The 19,439-nt window shown below is 43.7% G+C and overlaps 1 protein-coding gene across 2 annotated transcripts in view; it reads right to left on the bottom strand.

Moving 5' to 3' along the window:
* The window catches only part of LOC142101013 (lysine-specific demethylase 5C-like), a 31,599-nt gene extending 21,714 nt beyond the window's left edge, over window positions 1–9,885 (bottom strand). Inside the window, exons 1-2 of one of the 2 annotated variants that reach the window (XM_075185014.1) lie at window positions 9,564–9,885; window positions 8,534–8,896 (exon numbers count right to left, since the gene is read on the bottom strand). In XM_075185014.1, coding sequence (XP_075041115.1) covers window positions 8,534–8,677 — 144 coding nt within the window. In that variant the 5' untranslated portion in view covers window positions 8,678–8,896; window positions 9,564–9,885. The remainder of the gene's footprint in view (window positions 1–8,533; window positions 8,897–9,563) is intronic. The other variant, XM_075185015.1, reaches the window with a different exon arrangement.
* Between the last annotated feature and the right edge of the window lie 9,554 nt (window positions 9,886–19,439).

Here is a 19,439-nt window from a genome sequence, read left to right on the forward strand (position 1 = left end):
ACACAGGACTTCCTGTGTGGGCAGTTGCTCGTCATGTCGACCGTTTGGAAGCGGTTTGCTTAGCTGAACATAAGGAGCGGTGGATGGTCCCTTGGAATGTTGACCAATTGCTCTCCCAGCAAAATGAACGGAACAAAACCTGGAACCCTTGGATCTGGGGGAAATAACAGATAGAAAATAACTCTTTGCTCCCATGGCCAGGTTAATGATCTTATCTAGTGCTGGACCACATAAGACATTTACAGAAAATAGGCAGGGACTCCAGAGTCCTACTTAGACTCGCATTCGCTTCCCACGTCTTAAGCAAGAGAATACAATGTGCCAAAACCCTCCAAAGCTGAAATAAGCCCAGTGTCCAGAGCCGCGTCCACCAGGTAAGTGCTCAATCAAAGTTAGCAATTCAGACCTGTGCCTACGAGACAGTAAGCCCTGTTAGGAGCAGGTACCTATGTGACTGCATCATTGTTGGCTAGAGGATAAAAAGGTTTGCAACCTGAGCGAGACCTAGAACCACCAATCAAGTTTGGTCCACACTTCCCATAATAGGTCAAACAACTGAAGGAGGGGGGGGCACCAAATTCTCTACTCCTCCCTTCTTCCTATTGGAATCCTTGTCAAAGCACGAGAAAACATGTAGGTCTGAATCCTTAGTCTGCTTGCCTTCCTCCTCCAAAGAGTATTTGGAGTTGCTACCCAGGAATGAAACTTAGTAGAATTCTCAAGTTTATCTGTGGCGGCAGATTCCATGATCACTTCCAAGAAAGAGGAAGCCTCAGAAAAGGCCATGCACAGTCTTCAGCAGGCATTGGGCCCAAGATGGCTCCTCTGGTGAGGTAGCAGCGGAGCCCAAACACCCCTGGCCAAGCACCCCAGAGAGAGAAGGGTCACTCCTGCCCAGAGAAAGTGAAGCAAGCTGCATAAGCTCAGAAATGCCCAATCCCCACCGAACTTGGAAGCCAAGCAGAGTGGAGCTGGTCTAGTACCGGGTTGGGCGACCTCCCGGGAACATCCGGTACAGTAGAGTACATGTAGTAGAAACATCCCAATACGGTGATATTGAGTGTAAAGGCACGTCATCTCCTATGTACCAACACACGATATATATCTATATCTGTATCATTACGGTTTTATTATTGAAATGATGATTGATGAGAACAATTGCAAATTATAACTTTATTGCTGTATTTCGATTGCTGACATTCCATCATATATGCATTCCAACAGAGGTATATGTCAGTTACATAATAGTTTTTTTGTTGTATAGTTTAATATTGGTTCAATTAGGCATACTGTCCATCCTATTATCTGTATACACCTACAGTATTTATTGACATACCCAGAAGTAATATCATTTCTTCACCTGTAAAATGTATATTTTTATTAAGATTATTAGCGCTGTTATCCTTGTTTGTATTTTGCAAGCTTTATATATATATGTTCACCTGTAGTATTATATTATGTTTATTATGTTGCAGCATGCTTGTTTAATCATACAAGCATTTGCTGGCAATGTTAACATTATGGTCGATTAACAGCTGACCAATTCAAGGGTATCCATTCATTCAATTATTGGCTACACTATATAAACGACTATACAATCTCAACCCATTACCTACATTCCCTGAAGAAATCTGCAGAGCAGATGAAACGCGTTGGACACACCCACATCCGCTAGACACAACAGGATATCCGGATTTTGCGTTCCACGCTGGAACGCACTCCGTTTTTCCCCGCTGTTCTGTTTCATTACCCACATGGTTTGCGAGCTTCACTGTTACAATTGCCGCTTGGATATCATCTGGACCGCGGTCCCTGGATCCTGATGTCTTTGGTCAGGTACCCTGCCACATATATTTTGTGATCTGGAAGTGTGAGTACCGGCTCTCTGATCCCCAAAAGTTTGTTTCCATCTATCGGATTTATCTCATTGTGACGTTTTGGATAGGAAGCTAATTTTCAATTTCATTGGGATTCCCTGTGAAAGGGTTCACGCTGGAACCCTGCTGGATTTTATGATTGACTTTTTTTTGGTATAATTTTACATATTTCTTATTATTTTTAATCTGTTGGCACATGATGTTACAGAGCTATGTCATTTAGTTCACTATGTATATGACCAATCACTGATTAAACCTTTGGTTTTTACTTTTCATATTGTTCATCGTTTTCACTTTTTATTTGATTTTATTTTAAATGGTATTGTCTCATATTCATATAGCCTCCTTATACCATTCTCTCAATTTGAGTCATACACTTGACCACTTCAATTTCATTATATTCTGATGTATATTCACCAACAATACAAGTTATATGCACCTACATCTATCATTCAATAACATCTGATCAGTGTATATCCACATTTTTGGCAATTGAGCGCAGTACATTGTGTGTATAAGTTTGATTTACAGGAAGGGATTCCTGAGTATTGCTGCCCTTGCCTAAATTGGGGTTGAGCGCAGCCCTTCTATTGTTTTCATAAGCTCAGTAGTGGACCGGGCCAAAGACTTTGCCCAGGCTGGTTCTAACTCGGCGTCAGTATCTGATGACCCACTAAGCAATTTTGAGCAACAATTGCAACAAGTAAAACATTCTACCCGTGGAAGCTACTCCCCTTATCAGCCATACCGGTAACAGGAAAGAGGAGTGTGAGGGGGCAGCTGCAGTGCACGATCACAAGATGAATCTGAAAGTGTAAAAACAGGCCACGACCTGACAGCACTTGACTGAAAAAAGAATCCCAATTACAAACACCAACCCCATACTTACCTGCAGAAGAAGCTAGAAAAAGGGAGGAGAGCGCTACTGGCTGTGCTGCTGTCTCCCATTGGCTGGCTTGCCGCAGTTTGGAGATGCTGACTGTCGGCATTAGCACCTGACCCAAGGCCCAGCAAGAGGGATGGCCACCATCTAGAAGGACTGCCTCCACAGCCCACCTGATCACCTCAAGCACTTGAGGCGCTGCACTCACTCCATGTGTATTCGGATTAAACCCTACTGTAAAATCTGATGAATGTTACAAGTGAACTTGTACTTTCATGATCTGTATTAAAATCACTTCTTTATAAAGCTCCAACATATGATGCAGCACTGTACATTTAGGGGGATCATGAAACTAACCGATGACTTAAATTATATCAAAAGGAAAAGAGAAAGGCAGGTGACTGAGGGGCACTCAGAACAATGAATGAGTATATTTATTTAAATAAAATTCAATTTTATTGATATGCATTAAAATTTATTTGATAATTCATCCTATACCCAAAAGCTGGCGAAATAAATTTTAATGCATATCAATAAAATTGAATTTTATTTAAATAAATATACTTATCCATTGTTCTGAGTGCCCCTCTGTAACCTGCCTCTCTCTTTTCCTTTTGATATACACTGTATTTCAGGTGTATGGGTGCACCGTTCAGGATGTTGTTTACTATATTATAAACATCCTGTTTTTGATAGGCTCTCTAATATATTATAGCCTATCAATAGACCTTGGTGTGAGATTTGCCTAGTGCGGATACCTTTCTCTCTTTACAGACTTAAATTATATGACAGAAGGTAAAAACAGTCTGCCCAAAGGAGCTTACAAATAAGAGGTGTGGGGTATACTTGGTACATAAGGCAACAAAACAATTGTAGCTGTTGGTGAGAATATATGTTCATAGACACAAGCACTGCGCTATATGTCAGCTCCGGGCAGTTAGCGGATGCAGGCACCGCCCTAGACCCTTCTTCCGGGCAGTTAGCGGATGCATGCAGGCACCACCCTAGACCCTGCAGCCGGCCAGTTAGCGGATGCAGGCACCGCCCTAGACCCTTCTTCCGGGCAGTTAGCGGATGCATGCAGGCACCACCCTAGACCCTGCAGCCGGCCAGTTAGCGGATGCATGCAGGCACCACCCTAGACCCTGCACCCAGGCAGTTAGCGGATGCATGCAGGCACCACCCTAGACCCTGCACCCGGCCAGTTAGCGGATGCATGCAGGCACCACCCTAGACCCTGCACCCGGCCAGTTAGCGGATGCATGCAGGCACCACCCTAGACCCTGCACCCGGCCAGTTAGCGGATGCATGCAGGCACCACCCTAGACCCTGCAGCCGGCCAGTTAGCGGATGCAGGCACCGCCCTAGACCCTTCTTCCGGGCAGTTAGCGGATGCATGCAGGCACCACCCTAGACCCTGCAGCCGGCCAGTTAGCGGATGCATGCAGGCACCACCCTAGACCCTGCAGCCGGCCAGTTAGCGGATGCATGCAGGCACCACCCTAGACCCTGCAGCCGGCCAGTTAGCGGATGCATGCAGGCACCACCCTAGACCCTGCAGCCGGGCAGTTAGCGGATGCATGCAGGCACCACCCTAGACCCTGCAGCCGGGCAGTTAGCGGATGCATGCAGGCACCACCCTAGACCCTGCAGCCGGCCAGTTAGCGGATGCATGCAGGCACCACCCTAGACCCTGCACCCGGCCAGTTAGCGGATGCATGCAGGCACCACCCTAGACCCTGCACCCGGCCAGTTAGCGGATGCATGCAGGCACCACCCTAGACCCTGCACCCGGCCAGTTAGCGGATGCATGCAGGCACCACCCTAGACCCTGCACCCGGCCAGTTAGCGGATGCAGGCACCGCCCTAAACCAAAGTCAGCAATTCTTAGATGACCGGAAACAGCCACAAAGATGTTTCCAGGTTTTAGTCCTTGTAGAATGATACACTTCTAAAGATCCTTATAGTTTTCAGTGGGGCCAGGTTGGTAGATCAGAGTTCTCCAACCAAGTACCAAAAACAGCTTTTATATCCCTCACCTTAATGGACAGACAACAGGTAAACTCAGATCCACTAATCTGGAGGATTACGTGACCCCACCTCCCCCCATACCGTTATAGACCAATGCCATAATCTGGCTGCTATGTATGGCTAGAGTGGTTTGTATTCTTCTTGAATTCTTTTTCTATCAACTACATATTTGTTTGCCAAATAGTCTGTTAATGGCACTAAAACATTGATCGTGAAGCAGGCCTACAATTTGATCCCTAAGGGGGAATTCAATTGACCGCGTTGTCCGCGAAAATAACGCAGCCCTTGCACTATTATCATAAGTAGGGTATTTTTAACAAGGATTTTTCCCGCGGCTCCGAGTTCCAGGCAAAAATTAGCATTGAAATTACCATACAAACGGTAATAGTGCTCACTATTACCATAGTAACAGTTATAGTGAGTGGGCCGCGTTATTCTCACAAACACAGTCAATTGAATTACCCCCTAAGAGTCACAAATATAGCCAAGCATTCCCATGACAATTTGCGATTTATAGAGCACCTTTCACCCTAGTAGCCGACTGTTTCGTAGGTTACTAGAAACCACAGAAGTATGTGAACACAGAAATTGGTACAAACTGGTACCGTACTAGGTATAATCAATTTTAGCATTTATTTTTACTTTATCCAGACTTTATATTATCGGACACAGAATGCTGCATAAACAGAGTTTATTCAGGTTGTCCTTAAGTCACTTCCATAGTAGTCATTGTTCTACAATCGACTCAAGTGATGGAATTATTGAGCTGCTTATTGGCCAACTATGGTGTGGAATTATAAATTACAGTATATAATAATGGAATTGTATTTTATTTTATAAATAACTGTTTTTAACTATATATACAGCCTATGTAAAGTGATTAAAGTTAACATTTTAAAGACACAGCATTTTAAAATAACTGCAACCAATCTCTAAATACACATTTTGATTCTATTATTCAAAATGTTTGGGACCTATTATTTTCAAAATAATAGTAGATTTTAGGTGTGGTGTTTCAAATTACTAAGTAAGAGACTTTTCTTCCTCCCACAACCCTGCCTCTGGCATTCCTCTATTTAGCTGCACACCTCAGTGTGACTATAGAAGACATGGATGATCATGTCTGGATGTAACATTGACAAACAGAAATAAAATGTATTTGTTAAAAACTTTCAGGTTACAGAATAAGAAATTCCATCCTTTATATAGTCTCATACGATATGAGCGTTAAGGGGTTTACCACTTTATTATATTGTAATAGAGGATTTCTTAGAAATGATTATTACTTTGGTGGGGATATATCACCTGGGACCACTCCACTTGCTATATTTAGAAGGGACACAGCACTCTCATATAACCAAGACCTCTGCTAATCCCCTTCGGCGCAGCTTGGCTCTCTCCGTAGCAAGCGAGATCAGATGCAACGGATCTAAATAAAAGCAGGCTGCTGATTGGAGGTGAACTTTATTGCAGTTCTTTTTCCTGAATAGCAGAACAAGTTCTATCTAACAATGGCAACTGCCATATTTATTTAAAAGGACATTCTATACACCTGTGTACCAACCATATAATTTTTGTGTGTTTCACTGAACGAACTGTAAATTTGGCTCTTTAGCGATGATAAATTAATCTTAAACTTAAAGTTTGAGCAAATTATTTTCATTATACAATCATCTTTGCTCTCCATATGTACAGCATGATACAAGACACGGGAGGGGTCAATATATCAGAGGACAATTAAGGCAAACTGCAGATTTTTTTGGCCGATATTGCCAGCAAGATTTGAACCGTCAATTTAATTAAAGACAAGTTTTGTCTTTAATAAAATTGAAGTCAAAACATAATTTCACCAGGATGAACTGGCTGTGTGTAGAGATGATGGGGGAACGCCACAGAACCCCAATGTCACCACTACAAAACAGGGTCACTCTGGCGATGCCACAATGTCGGTCACCTGAACGCCTGGACTCTGGTGACTGGATATAGTGACATCTGGTGTAATCTTAATAGATTTATTCGTCAATTAAAGATTTAGTTATGGTGATGAGATTGAGCACACGTCATCATCATTTATTCATATAGCGCCAGTTTCACCCACTATTCTAAATTGCATAAACACATATAGAATCTAGAAGTCCATGTGCAATATTGGGAAGACAGGCCTGCAATCTGACTGTAGTCTAGGCTTCTGATTAACACGCTTATCTGTCCGAATACTTAGAGTTTCACATTTCCCCATGCAGGAAAAGCCCCTTTTGAATTATGGTGAAATGACTTCATCCAATAGGCCCATGCACGACGTGTACTTGTCAATAGATTTGATTTTGCATTTCCAAAAAAAAAATCCTTCTACCTTAAAAATGACTTAAGAGTTAAGTGGTAAATCGAAGAGGAAGAGCATTCTCCAATAACGCTCCTTTAAATAATAACAAATGACAAATTGTGAAATGGCTCTTGTCAAAGGGAGGGTGGGTGTTCATTTCAAGCCCAAAGTTGGCCTTTACTGCAGCAAAGCAGGTCTTCAAATTTCACTGCTTACGTGAGAGACAATGAGTTAGATAATGGACACTTCTGCATCAGTATTAGGCGTGACTACACTGGAGTATCCTTACAGCTACGTCATAAATGTGCTACACACCATAGATTATAGACCATAGAACAATGTGGCTACAGAAATGGATTCACCATGTTGCTGCCAGCTCGGAAATATATTGTTAAGGAAATATCAATAAATAAGTGCTTTTTGGATCCAATGGATGCTGAATTTTACCCCATAATGCAATTTGTTTTTTTAATTGCATTCATGCATTTATTATTCTGCTCAATTGTACCCGTTATGTTTACTGTTTTCATGTTTATCATGTGTCAGGCGCTACGGAATCTGTGGCGTGATACAAATAAGCGATGACTCCTTTATATTTATCCACGTTATTCCAACCTTAGTGGTCGGAATCTTCATGCTTCAAATGTCTAGTCATTAAAGTATCGGGAAAAGTTTACAGCGACAAAGAACAATCTTACAGTTGTACAAAAATATCCCCAGTGAAACCAGGAAGAATATTTGGCTTCATGTCTGGATAAAGCCCACAGGGTTGCCCTGCCTCTCGCCTCGTACTATTCCCTCCTGCCGCTCTGCAGACAAAGGCCCTCACTTAGCAGCCATGTCATACAATACAAAGGTAGTGCATCGTGGTACCAGGGGGGAGGGTGGGGTTGGGTTGTACTACACTCTGATCCTAAAGTTGCCTGTTCTTCTAGGGTCAAAGGATAAGGAAACAAAAGAGGCCAGTGGTATTTGTTAAAAGACAGACAATTAGTCTAAAAATTTATAACAGTCACCTGCCTATCTTATCACTAGAGTTTCAATGGAAGAGATAGGCAGTCTAGCCTTTCCTTATAACAAGATGAAGTAGAGACAGGAGATCGTTTTTCAAGTGCTGGAAAGATTTAGTTACAGACAAATTCACCAGCCGACAGTAGCACTCCAATCCAAAAAATGATTGAAATAAAAAAAAAAAAAAAAAAAACAATACATCATAGACTGGAAAAAAGAAAAAAACTTAAATATCAGGGTTAGAGAAGACAAGGGTATTAATGTACCCGACAGTAAATATGATCAATACTGGTGGTTCCAAAGAAAAGTATTAATTGCTATGGCCATTTTTCTCTCTTTTTTTTTTTAGTTCCAAAACTCATTTCAAAGAGTTGCCAAATGAAAGCTAAAGTCAGACGCCATACTCACCACAGGCGGGCGGATTTTGCATATTCCAGACTTTTCTGCAATAGGCCTGATTCTGGCAATGTAACCCAGTGGGTCCGCAAACTCTTCCCAAGTTGGCTCAAAAACAGGACATTCAGGGGGTGGTATAAAGTCTTCGGACTCCATGTCTGTGCGTCGTCACCTTTCACAAGAGCATTAACTGTAATATCCAAGGGAAGGGTGTCGACACGTATCACACCATTATCCTTCAAAGTCAATAATGATTACTGCTGTGTAGGTACAACACAGGGCTGGTGGGAGTGAGTCAGCCTTGTGACTGTATTATTAAAACTGTACCCTAGATGTAAAGGCTTCAACCGTTTCCTGAGACACAGATTTTTCTGCCTGTGTAATAAAACAGAAAAGAGAGATCAGATTGAGGCAAATCACCCTTCCTCCCATTGTATGGCCAACCTCTATGCTATTTATACGTACAATATTATTATTATCCAATATAGCTATACTCGCTGGCGCAACAAACATTGGGTTTCATTATAAGAGAGTTCAGCGTTGTCACTACCGAATGGATATCGATGGCATGTCGCATTCAAATAGTTCATATATTTCAAAACATCCTTATGTGCAGCGACTAAATAAAATAACGACATCGCCCAACCCCATACCTACTCCTATTGAACGTAATAACGGCATCATAACCACTTATTTAAGATAGCAATTCATCTATAAAACACATTACACATCAAACATATGTATTAAAACTGTAAGACATATTTTAATGTGAATAACACATTCTATATTTATATACCACATATTTCCTAATTTGAAATGCAGCTATATTAGTCAATGGTAGCTGCTTATTTCAAATGTGTACATGGAAGCCCTCTGCTCCTCCGCATTTACCCCTCTTGTACAATTAATATACTGATTTATGACAATATGACAGTGATGAGACACACAGGCAGCAGGGATGGGTCCACAGCCCCACAAACCACCTCCTTCTCCATATGGCTGCCGAGTATGTTCATAGAGGCACTAATGGAGAGATCTTCACCTTGTTATTGTTGTTTTCTTCCCTCAGAGTCGCTTCTCCCCCTCAGCCTCCGCAGCCGCCATCTTGAAGTCGCATCACCGGCGTCCTTCCGCGCCCCCTCCGGTGACCCCGCCCTTTACCGACCTTTCTGCGGCAAAAGCAGAAGGTCAGGCTCGACTGGAGATCATGGCAGGTTTAATGCGACACTTGCCAAGACGCACGATGGAAGGAGAGGGATCAGGAGTACGCTCATGTGATATACACGTCAATGAGTCCCCTTGGCGGAAGGATCTATCAACACACAGCCACCAGGCCGGGGAGAGAGCCGAACTTGATATTCCCGTCCAGTCGCACGTTTAAATGTCCCAGCTGCGCATGCGCTGCCACACAGGAAGCGGGTTTGTGTAGGGAAGGGAAAATACCTCCTGCATGACGTCATTGGCACCCGGAAGTGTGAGAATGCACGTTTGAAAACAATGTTTAAAGGGACAGAACTTAAAGGTCTGGTTGTATAGAGTTTTCTCAGTTCCTGGTGGGAAAAAAAACAAAACTATGTTTGTATATTGTAGAGGCAGAGTTGGCAAGATTACCTAATTTTCAGGAATAGTATCAAGTCCTTAAAGGGTATTTCCCAAAATTAATTTTTCAGTTTTGGGTAGAATTCTATAAATTAAACATTCATTTAAAAATATTACCTTTAATAGGTTGATCATAATTGCTGCAGTACTACCCTCTCACGCAGCAGCTGGGTATTGCCCATGAACAAAATGCTACCTTTATGAAATAAAAGTAAAGATAACACCTCTGCAGGAGTGAGGATGTTCTTTTGCTATATATCATCAACATTTATTTATATAGCGCCACTGATTCCGCAGTGCTGTACAGAGAACTCATTCACATCAGTCCCTGCCCCATTGGAGCTTACAGTCTAAATTCCCTAACATACACAGACAGACAGGGAGAGAGACTAGGGTCAATTTTGTTAGCAGCCAATTAACCTACCAGTATGTTTTTGGAGTGTGGGAGGAAACCGGAGCACCCAGAGGAAACCCACGCAAACACTGGGAGAACATACAAACGTCACACAGATAAGGCCATGGTTGGGAATTGAACTCATGACCCCAGCACTGTGAGGCAGAAGTGCTAACCACTGAGTCACCGTGCTGCCCATAACACAGTTCAGCAATGCTCTCCTAGCTCCTGCTGTGGCACCCTTTCTTTTCTGCATACTGTATGCAGTATGTTGTCCATTGATACGCTGCTGACGGGAGTGAGGAGTGTATTGTCAGTGGCAGTAAACGGTAACAGATGACAGAATTACCATTGGAAACTGAAAAAGTTTGGTAGAATATTGGAGAGGCGGTGAGGAGACGATCATTGGGAACGGGATGGAGTGTGAATGGAGAGGAGGTTAGAGATATATGGGGCAGTGGAGTGGGAGAGGACCATGTAGGTTAGGGTGAGGAGTTTGAACAGGATTCTGTAGGGGAGAGGAAGCCAGTGTAAAGCCAGTCAAAGAGGGGAGGCAGAAGAAGAGCAGCGTGAAAGGAAAATCAGTCTTACAGCCACGTTGAGTATAGAATGAAGGGGGGCGAGTTGAAAGTGGGGGAGACCAGGGAGGAGAAGATGGGAAATGATGAGTGCATGGATAATAGTTTTAGTGGCATGCAGGCGATGTTGCGTAGTTAAATGCGACAGGATTGGGCAAGATATTGAATGGGGGGGCAAAAAAGAGGGAGGAGTCGAGAGTGATGCAAAGGCAGTGATAGAATGATCAATGTGTTATGAAGATCTAGATGGAGGGAAGACAATAAGTTTGGTTTTGGAAATGTTAATTTTGAGGAAACGTGAGGACATTCAAGAGTAGATGGCGGAAAGACAGTCAGATACATGAGAGAGGAGTGGGGCCAAGAACAGAGCCCTGAGGAAGGGCAGAAGGCAGGGGGGAGATGAGCCAGTGGTGGATACAGAGAAGGAACTGTTGGTGAGGTATCAAGTGACAGAGCCAGAGAGGCCGAGAGGAAGAAGGGTCTGCAACAGGAAGGGGTGGTTCACTGTGTCGAAGGCCGCAGAGAGATCAAGGAGGATCCTCAGGGAGAAGTGACCCCTGGATTTAGTCAAGAGAAGCTCATTAATAACTTTGGCCAGGGCGGTTTCAGTGGTGTGGAGGGGGTGGAAGCCGGATTTGGAGAGGGTAAAGGGGTGAATTGTCAGAGAGGTGTCTGGTGAGGTTGCAGAAACCTGCTCACTAGTTTAGCGACATAGGGGAGAAGTGAGATCGGGCGGAAGTTGGCGAGTGAGGTGGGGTCAAGATCGAGTTATTTGAGAATGGGAAAGATAAGGGCATGTTTAAAGTAGGAGGGGACTATGCCAGAGGAGCGTGACAGGTTAAATAGGTGTGCGAGATTGGAGAAGGTGGGGGGGGGGAGTGAAGGAGGTGAGAGAGGATGGGATCCAGGTGGCAAGTAGATGGGAGAGAGAAAAGAATAAGGGAGTGGACTTCTTCACCCGAAGTAGGGCTGAAGGAGCTCCAGAGTTGGTTGTTGGAGGATGAGGGAGCTATGAGGGTGGCAAAATAATGATTTGAGGAGGAATGTCCAGCCTGATGGCCTCAATTTTGGAGGAGAAAAAGGACGCAAAGTCAGCAGCAGAGAAGGAGAACGGGATAAGAGGAGGGGGAAGGAGAGAGTTGAATGTGGCAAAGAGGCGGCGAGGATTGGAGGACTGAGGTGAACTGTGGGACTTAAAGAAGGATTGTTTAGCGAGGGAGAGGGCAGAGCTGTATGTAATTTGAAATGAAGGAAGGCAGGAAACGCGTGTCTGAACGCCTCTGGAGGAAATCTCAAGTGCATTTCTGAAGGACATGGGTGAATTTGGAGTGCCAGGGTTGGGGAATTAAGCGGCAACAGCAGACAGAAGAGGCAGGGCCGACAGCACCCAGGGTAGTGGTGAGGGAATGGTTATAGAGAGAGGTCGCCTGGTCAGGGCAGACCAGGGTGGGAGGAGGGGAATTAAGTAGGGTCAAGAGCATCAAGATTGCACCTAGTGAAGGTAGACTTAGGTAGGGGGGAGCAGGGGAAGAGGACAGAGTGAAGGAGAGGAGATGGTGGTCAGAGAGTGGGAAGGGAGCATTAGAGAAATCCGAAAGAGTACATTGATGAGAGCAGACAAGGACAAGGGGGTGACAAAGACAGTGGGTGGGGAATGAGGTCCATTGAGTGAGGACAAAGGAGGAAGAAAGGGCGAGAAGTTTGATGGAGGCAGTGTCAGTTATCAATAGGGATGTTAAAATCGCCTAGTATGATGGAGGGGAGGTCAGAGGAAAGGTAGTGGGGAAGCCAGGCTGCAAAGTTGTCAAGATAAAGGGAAGTGGGGGCATAGGGCCGTAAATGAGTGAGACATGGAGATGGATGGGGGAGAAGAGATGGATAGAGTGGACTTCAAAGGAGGAGAAAGAGTGGGAAGGCACATTGGGAATGACCTGAAATGTACAGTCGAAATGAGGATTCCCACTCCACCTCCTGGACGGTCATCTGGTCTGGCGGAGTGGGTGAAGGAGAGACCCCCATGGGAGAGAGCAGTGGGAGACGTGGAATCAGTGGAGAAGAGCCAAGTTTCAGTGATGGCAAAGAAGAAGTTAAGAGATTTAGAGATAATGAGATCATGGACCGAGTGCAGTTTATTACGGACGGATCTGGAGTTCCATAGGGCACAGGAGAGGGGGAGGGAGGGAAGATGGGGGAGATGGATGAGATTAGCAGGGTTGCTAGAGAGTGTGGGAGGGTTGGGGCGGGGGAAAGGGGCCAGGGGTGAGGATGGGTATAGGACTGGAGCAAGGAGGCATGGTGAAAGACCAGGAGAGAAGAGAGAATGGAGGGAAGGGGAGGCAGGGAGTGGATGAGAGTGGGGAAGGGCCGTACAAGAAGATAGGATGGATGAAAGGTCAGGTAGTGACAAGGTAGTAGAAAGGTAGTGGTATCAGGGGGAGGAGAAACAGGATGAGACATCAGAGTGTAGAGACAGAGGCGAGGAGCATTAGAGGCAACCAGAAGTGCAATAAAACATTAAATGCAAAGTAGTAACAATAAGGTAATGCTATAGAGAGTACAATACCAGGTAGATGATATAGGAAAACAACTAGAAGTGAATAAAACTGTAAATGCAAAGTAATAACAATTAGTGTCAGGATAAAGCATAGATCTGATATGCTGAAATAGAATATTGGATGTCAGGACCCAAATAAATCTTTGCATGAATACCTAAATTAACCTGATGGTCAATTCAGATAAAGGTGTGACCAAATGAGGCCAAGAACATGTAATTGAGTTAGGTAAACCCTTTGTGCAGAGACCAGCTTTAGATATGCAGATCACAGACATCCATTGTATTTGATCATGTATTTCCCTAGCTAGTACTTCCCTTCAATAGGTAGTATAAACACCAACTAACCCCTAGGTGTAAATTAGAGAGCTTGCAGTTATTTACAAGGGATAATTCATAACTGCAGGGTAAATAGGTTGTATCAAATGAATCCATTGATAAGCTAGTGTAACAGTAAAAGACGCCGAGTCTGATGTAATGGTGTTTGGAAGTTTTTACATCCCAGTGTGAGGAGATAAGCCTGCCACTGTTAGCAGCTTCCAGGACATAGCACTGTTTGCTTGTGACACTTGACTAGACTTGTAGGTACCGCTCAGCATGTGGTCTGGCTCAATGAGGCCAGGGGATAACATAGCCTATATGTAATACTGTATAGACAGAAAGAATTCCGTTTTAAAATATGCCACTTAAAATCAATAAAAGCAGAGATCAACCACCTATTCCTCAATAGCATGAGGAAGGGCAGCTCATATGTTAAATTAAGAATTCTGCCCCACAGAAAAATGAAGAAAAGGAGTGGAAGCTCTGCGAATGCCCTGTACTTAGGCATGTTTGATATGAAAAGATGTACAAAGTCATAGGGGATTGGTTAATGATAAGATTGGATCGATGTAACACTGTCCAGGACAAATATATCACATTGTAGAATTGGTTAATAAATCAAGCAACAGGTAAATTTGGTTTGAAAAGGTGTCCCAGGACACAACCCCGATTAGCATTAACCCTGCCCCTGTGAATGCCGCACCCATTTGAGGTTGCTTAAAAATCTGTGTTCTGAGGGAACAAATTGTCAGACTTTGGGGATCAATCTAATTGAAGGACTGTCCATTATTTCTGCCTGCCCCAGGCATACAGATTATTATATATAAGTAATGCTCTGTAGGTTATCTCTTTTATTTTAAACTGTTTTTGCTTGTTATGTCAAATTTATTATTTGTTTATTCCTTATTTTTCTTTATATCTGAATGCCCTGTACCTTTTGTATATTAAATCTAAAATTTAATAAGTTGCGTCCTTGATACTCTAAATAATCCATAGCCTTTGTAGAGGAGATTGCTCGTCCAGGTAAACCCTTGGAATGCCAGTGTGTGATTTGTTGATACATTTGATTAACAAGCTGTGTGTGCTTGTATGTACATTTGTGTAACAGTCTGGAGGTGTGAAGAGTTAACCCTGTGTGTGCTGGTGGGAGTCTTGCTAGTTTGTGGAACTAGGAGCCTGTGTGCCAGTGTGAGATAGTATATTGGGGTCCTATTGCCCGTACCCAATAGGTGGTGGCTGTACCTGAAGTGTCTGGGGGTGTGAGAGTGCTGTGTTTGGGGGCGATTCCGTAGGTCTAAGAACCTGTGTGATAGGGGAGAGAGACTGCGGGCTAAAATCGTGTGTGACCTCATACAGCAAACACCCCAACGTCACGGCAGCTGGGAGCGCGTTCGTGACAAATTGGTGGCATAGCGGTGGGATGATTTAATTTCTTAGAGTATTAAGTGCATGGTTTAAGCAATTAACCCTTGCACTTATAAACTGATTGTAACCTTGCGAGGAATACAATAGTTTTACAAGGACGAAACTCAGGGCTATAATTTTTGAAGACATACGTGCAAAGCAGTTCCCTTCCCTTCTCTCTTGTTTTTCTTTTCTATCTTTTATTTTGCAAAGTGACTGCAAGGATGGCAGCTGCTTACAAGAAAAAAGCCAAAGAAGTTTTAATTGCCCTGTGTGAGCAGCGAGGTCTCGACTGGACAGATAAAACTAAAAAGGAGCTGGTTCACGCATTATTGGAGGATGATGCAAAGAAGCAATGTGATATGGAACCTGAGCTGGGGAGCAAGACAGACCCAGAGGATCAAGGTGTGGATAATGTCACTGAACCAGAGGATCCAAGTAGGTACATTTTCATAAATCCAAAGAATCCACTTGTCATGATGAGTATGGCAGAGCTAATTGAAGAAGCTCAGCTGCGAGGTTTCTCCTGCCACAACAAGACACGCAGGGAGATCATCGAACACCTCGACTGGGAAGAGGAAAGCCCGATACATCCTTTCAGCGAGTATCGCATGATGGTCCTTATTCCGGGCTACACGATGAGTCTTATGGAACGGCTGGACTACCTGGAGGAGAGTTTTGAATACGCTCAGGAAGAGGTATCTTTCAGGGGTGGACTTCATACCCCATTCTGGCTAGATCAGTGTCGCCGGGTGGCTGACGAAAGGCAGCACCTGCAGCAGCTTCTTTCACAAGCTGGATCAGTAATCGCCCAGCCTATAGGGGTGGCCCACGAGGAAAAGGTACCCCTGCCAGCTACAGATAACATGGAATATGCTACCGAGATTTTGCATCCAGAGGCCCCTTTTAATCTGCTGGGGGAAGCTGATGATGCTAGCAGCATACTACCAGATGCTGCACAGAATTTGCTATTGGAGGAGGCTGATTTTAAAGAGGACATAATTGTTGAGAAGACTATTTCTGGGGGAAAAATGGAAGTGCCTGAAGATATTCCCACAAATGTTTTAGTAGTTACTGATCTTGGATGGTTAAATTCTCAGTATGTTCCCGCAAATGTTGTTCCTACTATCTCTAATTCTGTTACACCATGTGACTCAGCCCAGGTAGTATGGGATAATGCTGAACCTGCCAATGATGTGACTTTGTGTAAAGAACCTGAACTGTTCTGTAATCATTTTGCATCTGGTGCTGTGCGAGTGAAATGTGATGATGAGAAGCTGATACGTGCCAGTGTTAACTCTGGCAATTATGATGATTTACGGGAAGAACCCGAGGTGCCAGGATGTGATAAGGAAAGAGAATGTCTTATTGGACCTACTGCCTATAATGAGGATAATGTCAATAACAGTATTGTGTTAGAATCCAAACCTGTTTTTACACTGACATCTTGTCATGGGATAGGGACAGCGGACATTGTTATTGCAGATGTTGGCATTAATACTGGTGTAGATAATATGCTTACTAGAAATGGGACAGATGACAATGTGATTAATTCTGTTGTGCTAGAGAAAGACAATGTTTCTACCCAGGTAATGTGCTCGGAAGATGCTGTACCAGGTAACTGGGAGGGAGGGCAGAGTGAAGATGTATATTCTGTGCCTGAACCAGCTGCATACAGAGCGATTGAGCATGTGGGGGAGACACATAGTCCTGACCAACGGGAAGTAGCGAGTGACAGCAATTCTTACTTTGTTGCTGGGACCTGTAGTTCGAATGTTCACCACTCAGATCTACATCTGAGTTCTGACCATTCGTCTGAGTTTTCCATAGAGACAGGGGGGTCAGTTGCTAGCCCACACTCACTTAGCCAGCCGTCTAACGGCTTAGAGGAGATAGATGAGGGGCCCATACTCCCGGCTACTCTACATCCCCAGATAGATGAGTCCAAGGGGGAGGGGAGTGTCCTGTTATGTAGGCCCCAAGATAAGAAGTGCATAGGGTGTCCCACTGACAGGGAAGGTTGTAACTGGGGAGTAGGGCAGAGTAGAAGTAGGTATTCTGCTGTGCCAGCCTTAAGGGGTTCCCACTTAGAAGTACAGTATCAGGAATTCCTGGCCATTTTTCCCTCAGGCTTTCACTTAGAAGACATGAGGATTAGAGACAAAGTGCACACTGTAACAGGGTTGGTACATGAGAACGTGATGCAGGCCCAGACCAGCCAGAAGCAGTGGTATGATTCCCCTGCCAGGATGATAGAGAGAAATTTTCATGATAATCGGTTGAAGGCTCATAATGACAGTGAGAGCCAGCTAGCAGCTATTACAGTGGACCCAGGGGGAAATTAGATGAGATGATCTTGGGCACTGACCTGTCAGTCAATGCCCATGCCATCTCTTGAAGGGGGGAGATGTCAGGATAAAGCATAGATCTGATATGCTGAAATAGAATATTGGATGTCAGGACCCAAATAAATCTTTGCATGAATACCTAAATTAACCTGATGGTCAATTCAGATAAAGGTGTGACCAAATGAGGCCAAGAACATGTAATTGAGTTAGGTAAACCCTTTGTGCAGAGACCAGCTTTAGATATGCAGATCACAGACATCCATTGTATTTGATCATGTATTTCCCTAGCTAGTACTTCCCTTCAATAGGTAGTATAAACACCAACTAACCCCTAGGTGTAAATTAGAGAGCTTGCAGTTATTTACAAGGGATAATTCATAACTGCAGGGTAAATAGGTTGTATCAAATGAATCCATTGATAAGCTAGTGTAACAGTAAAAGACGCAGAGTCTGATGTAATGGTGTTTGGAGGTTTTTACATCCCAGTGTGAGGAGATAAGCCTGCCACTGTTAGCAGCTTCCAGGACATAGCACTGTTTGCTTGTGACACTTGAATAGACTTGTAGGTACCGCTCAGCATGTGGTCTGGCTCAATGAGGCCAGGGGATAACATAGCCTATATGTAATACTGTATAGACAGAAAGAATTCCGTTTTAAAATATGCCACTTAAAATCAATAAAAGCAGAGATCAACCACCTATACCTCAATAGCATGAGGAAGGGCAGCTCATATGTTAAATTAAGAATTCTGCCCCACAGAAAAATGAAGAAAAGGAGTGGAAGCTCTGCGAATGCCCTGTACTTAGGCATGTTTGATATGAAAAGATGTACAAAGTCATAGGGGATTGGTTAATGATAAGATTGGATCGATGTAACACTGTCCAGGACAAATATATCACATTGTAGAATTGGTTAATAAATCAAGCAACAGGTAAATTTGGTTTGAAAAGGTGTCCCAGGACACAACCCCGATTAGCATTAACCCTGCCCCTGTGAATGCCGCACCCATTTGAGGTTGCTTAAAAATCTGTGTTCTGAGGGAACAAATTGTCAGACTTTGGGGATCAATCTAATTGAAGGACTGTCCATTATTTCTGCCTGCCCCAGGCATACAGATTATTATATGTAAGTAATGCTCTGTAGGTTATCTCTTTTATTTTAAACTGTTTTTGCTTGTTATGTCAAATTTATTATTTGTTTATTCCTTATTTTTTTTTATATCTGAATGCCCTGTACCTTTTGTATATTAAATCTAAAATTTAATAAGTTGCGTCCTTGATACTCTAAATAATCCATAGCCTTTGTAGAGGAGATTGCTCGTCCAGGTAAACCCTTGGAATGCCAGTGTGTGATTTGTTGATACATTTGATTAACAAGCTATGTGTGCTTGTATGTACATTTGTGTAACAGTCTGGAGGTGTGAAGAGTTAACCCTGTGTGTGCTGGTGGGAGTCTTGCTAGTTTGTGGAACTAGGAGCCTGTGTGCCAGTGTGAGATAGTATATTGGGGTCCTATTGCCCGTACCCAATAGGTGGTGGCTGTACCTGAAGTGTCTGGGGGTGTGAGAGTGCTGTGTTTGGGGGCGATTCCGTAGGTCTAAGAACCTGTGTGATAGGGGAGAGAGACTGCGGGCTAAAATCGTGTGTGACCTCATACAGCAAACACCCCAACGTCACGGCAGCTGGGAGCGCGTTCGTGACAATTAGGTAAAGCTTTGGTGAGT

Source organism: Mixophyes fleayi, chromosome 9 (assembly GCF_038048845.1).
Source record: "Mixophyes fleayi isolate aMixFle1 chromosome 9, aMixFle1.hap1, whole genome shotgun sequence".
In the NCBI taxonomy this organism is placed as follows: domain Eukaryota; kingdom Metazoa; phylum Chordata; class Amphibia; order Anura; family Limnodynastidae; genus Mixophyes; species Mixophyes fleayi.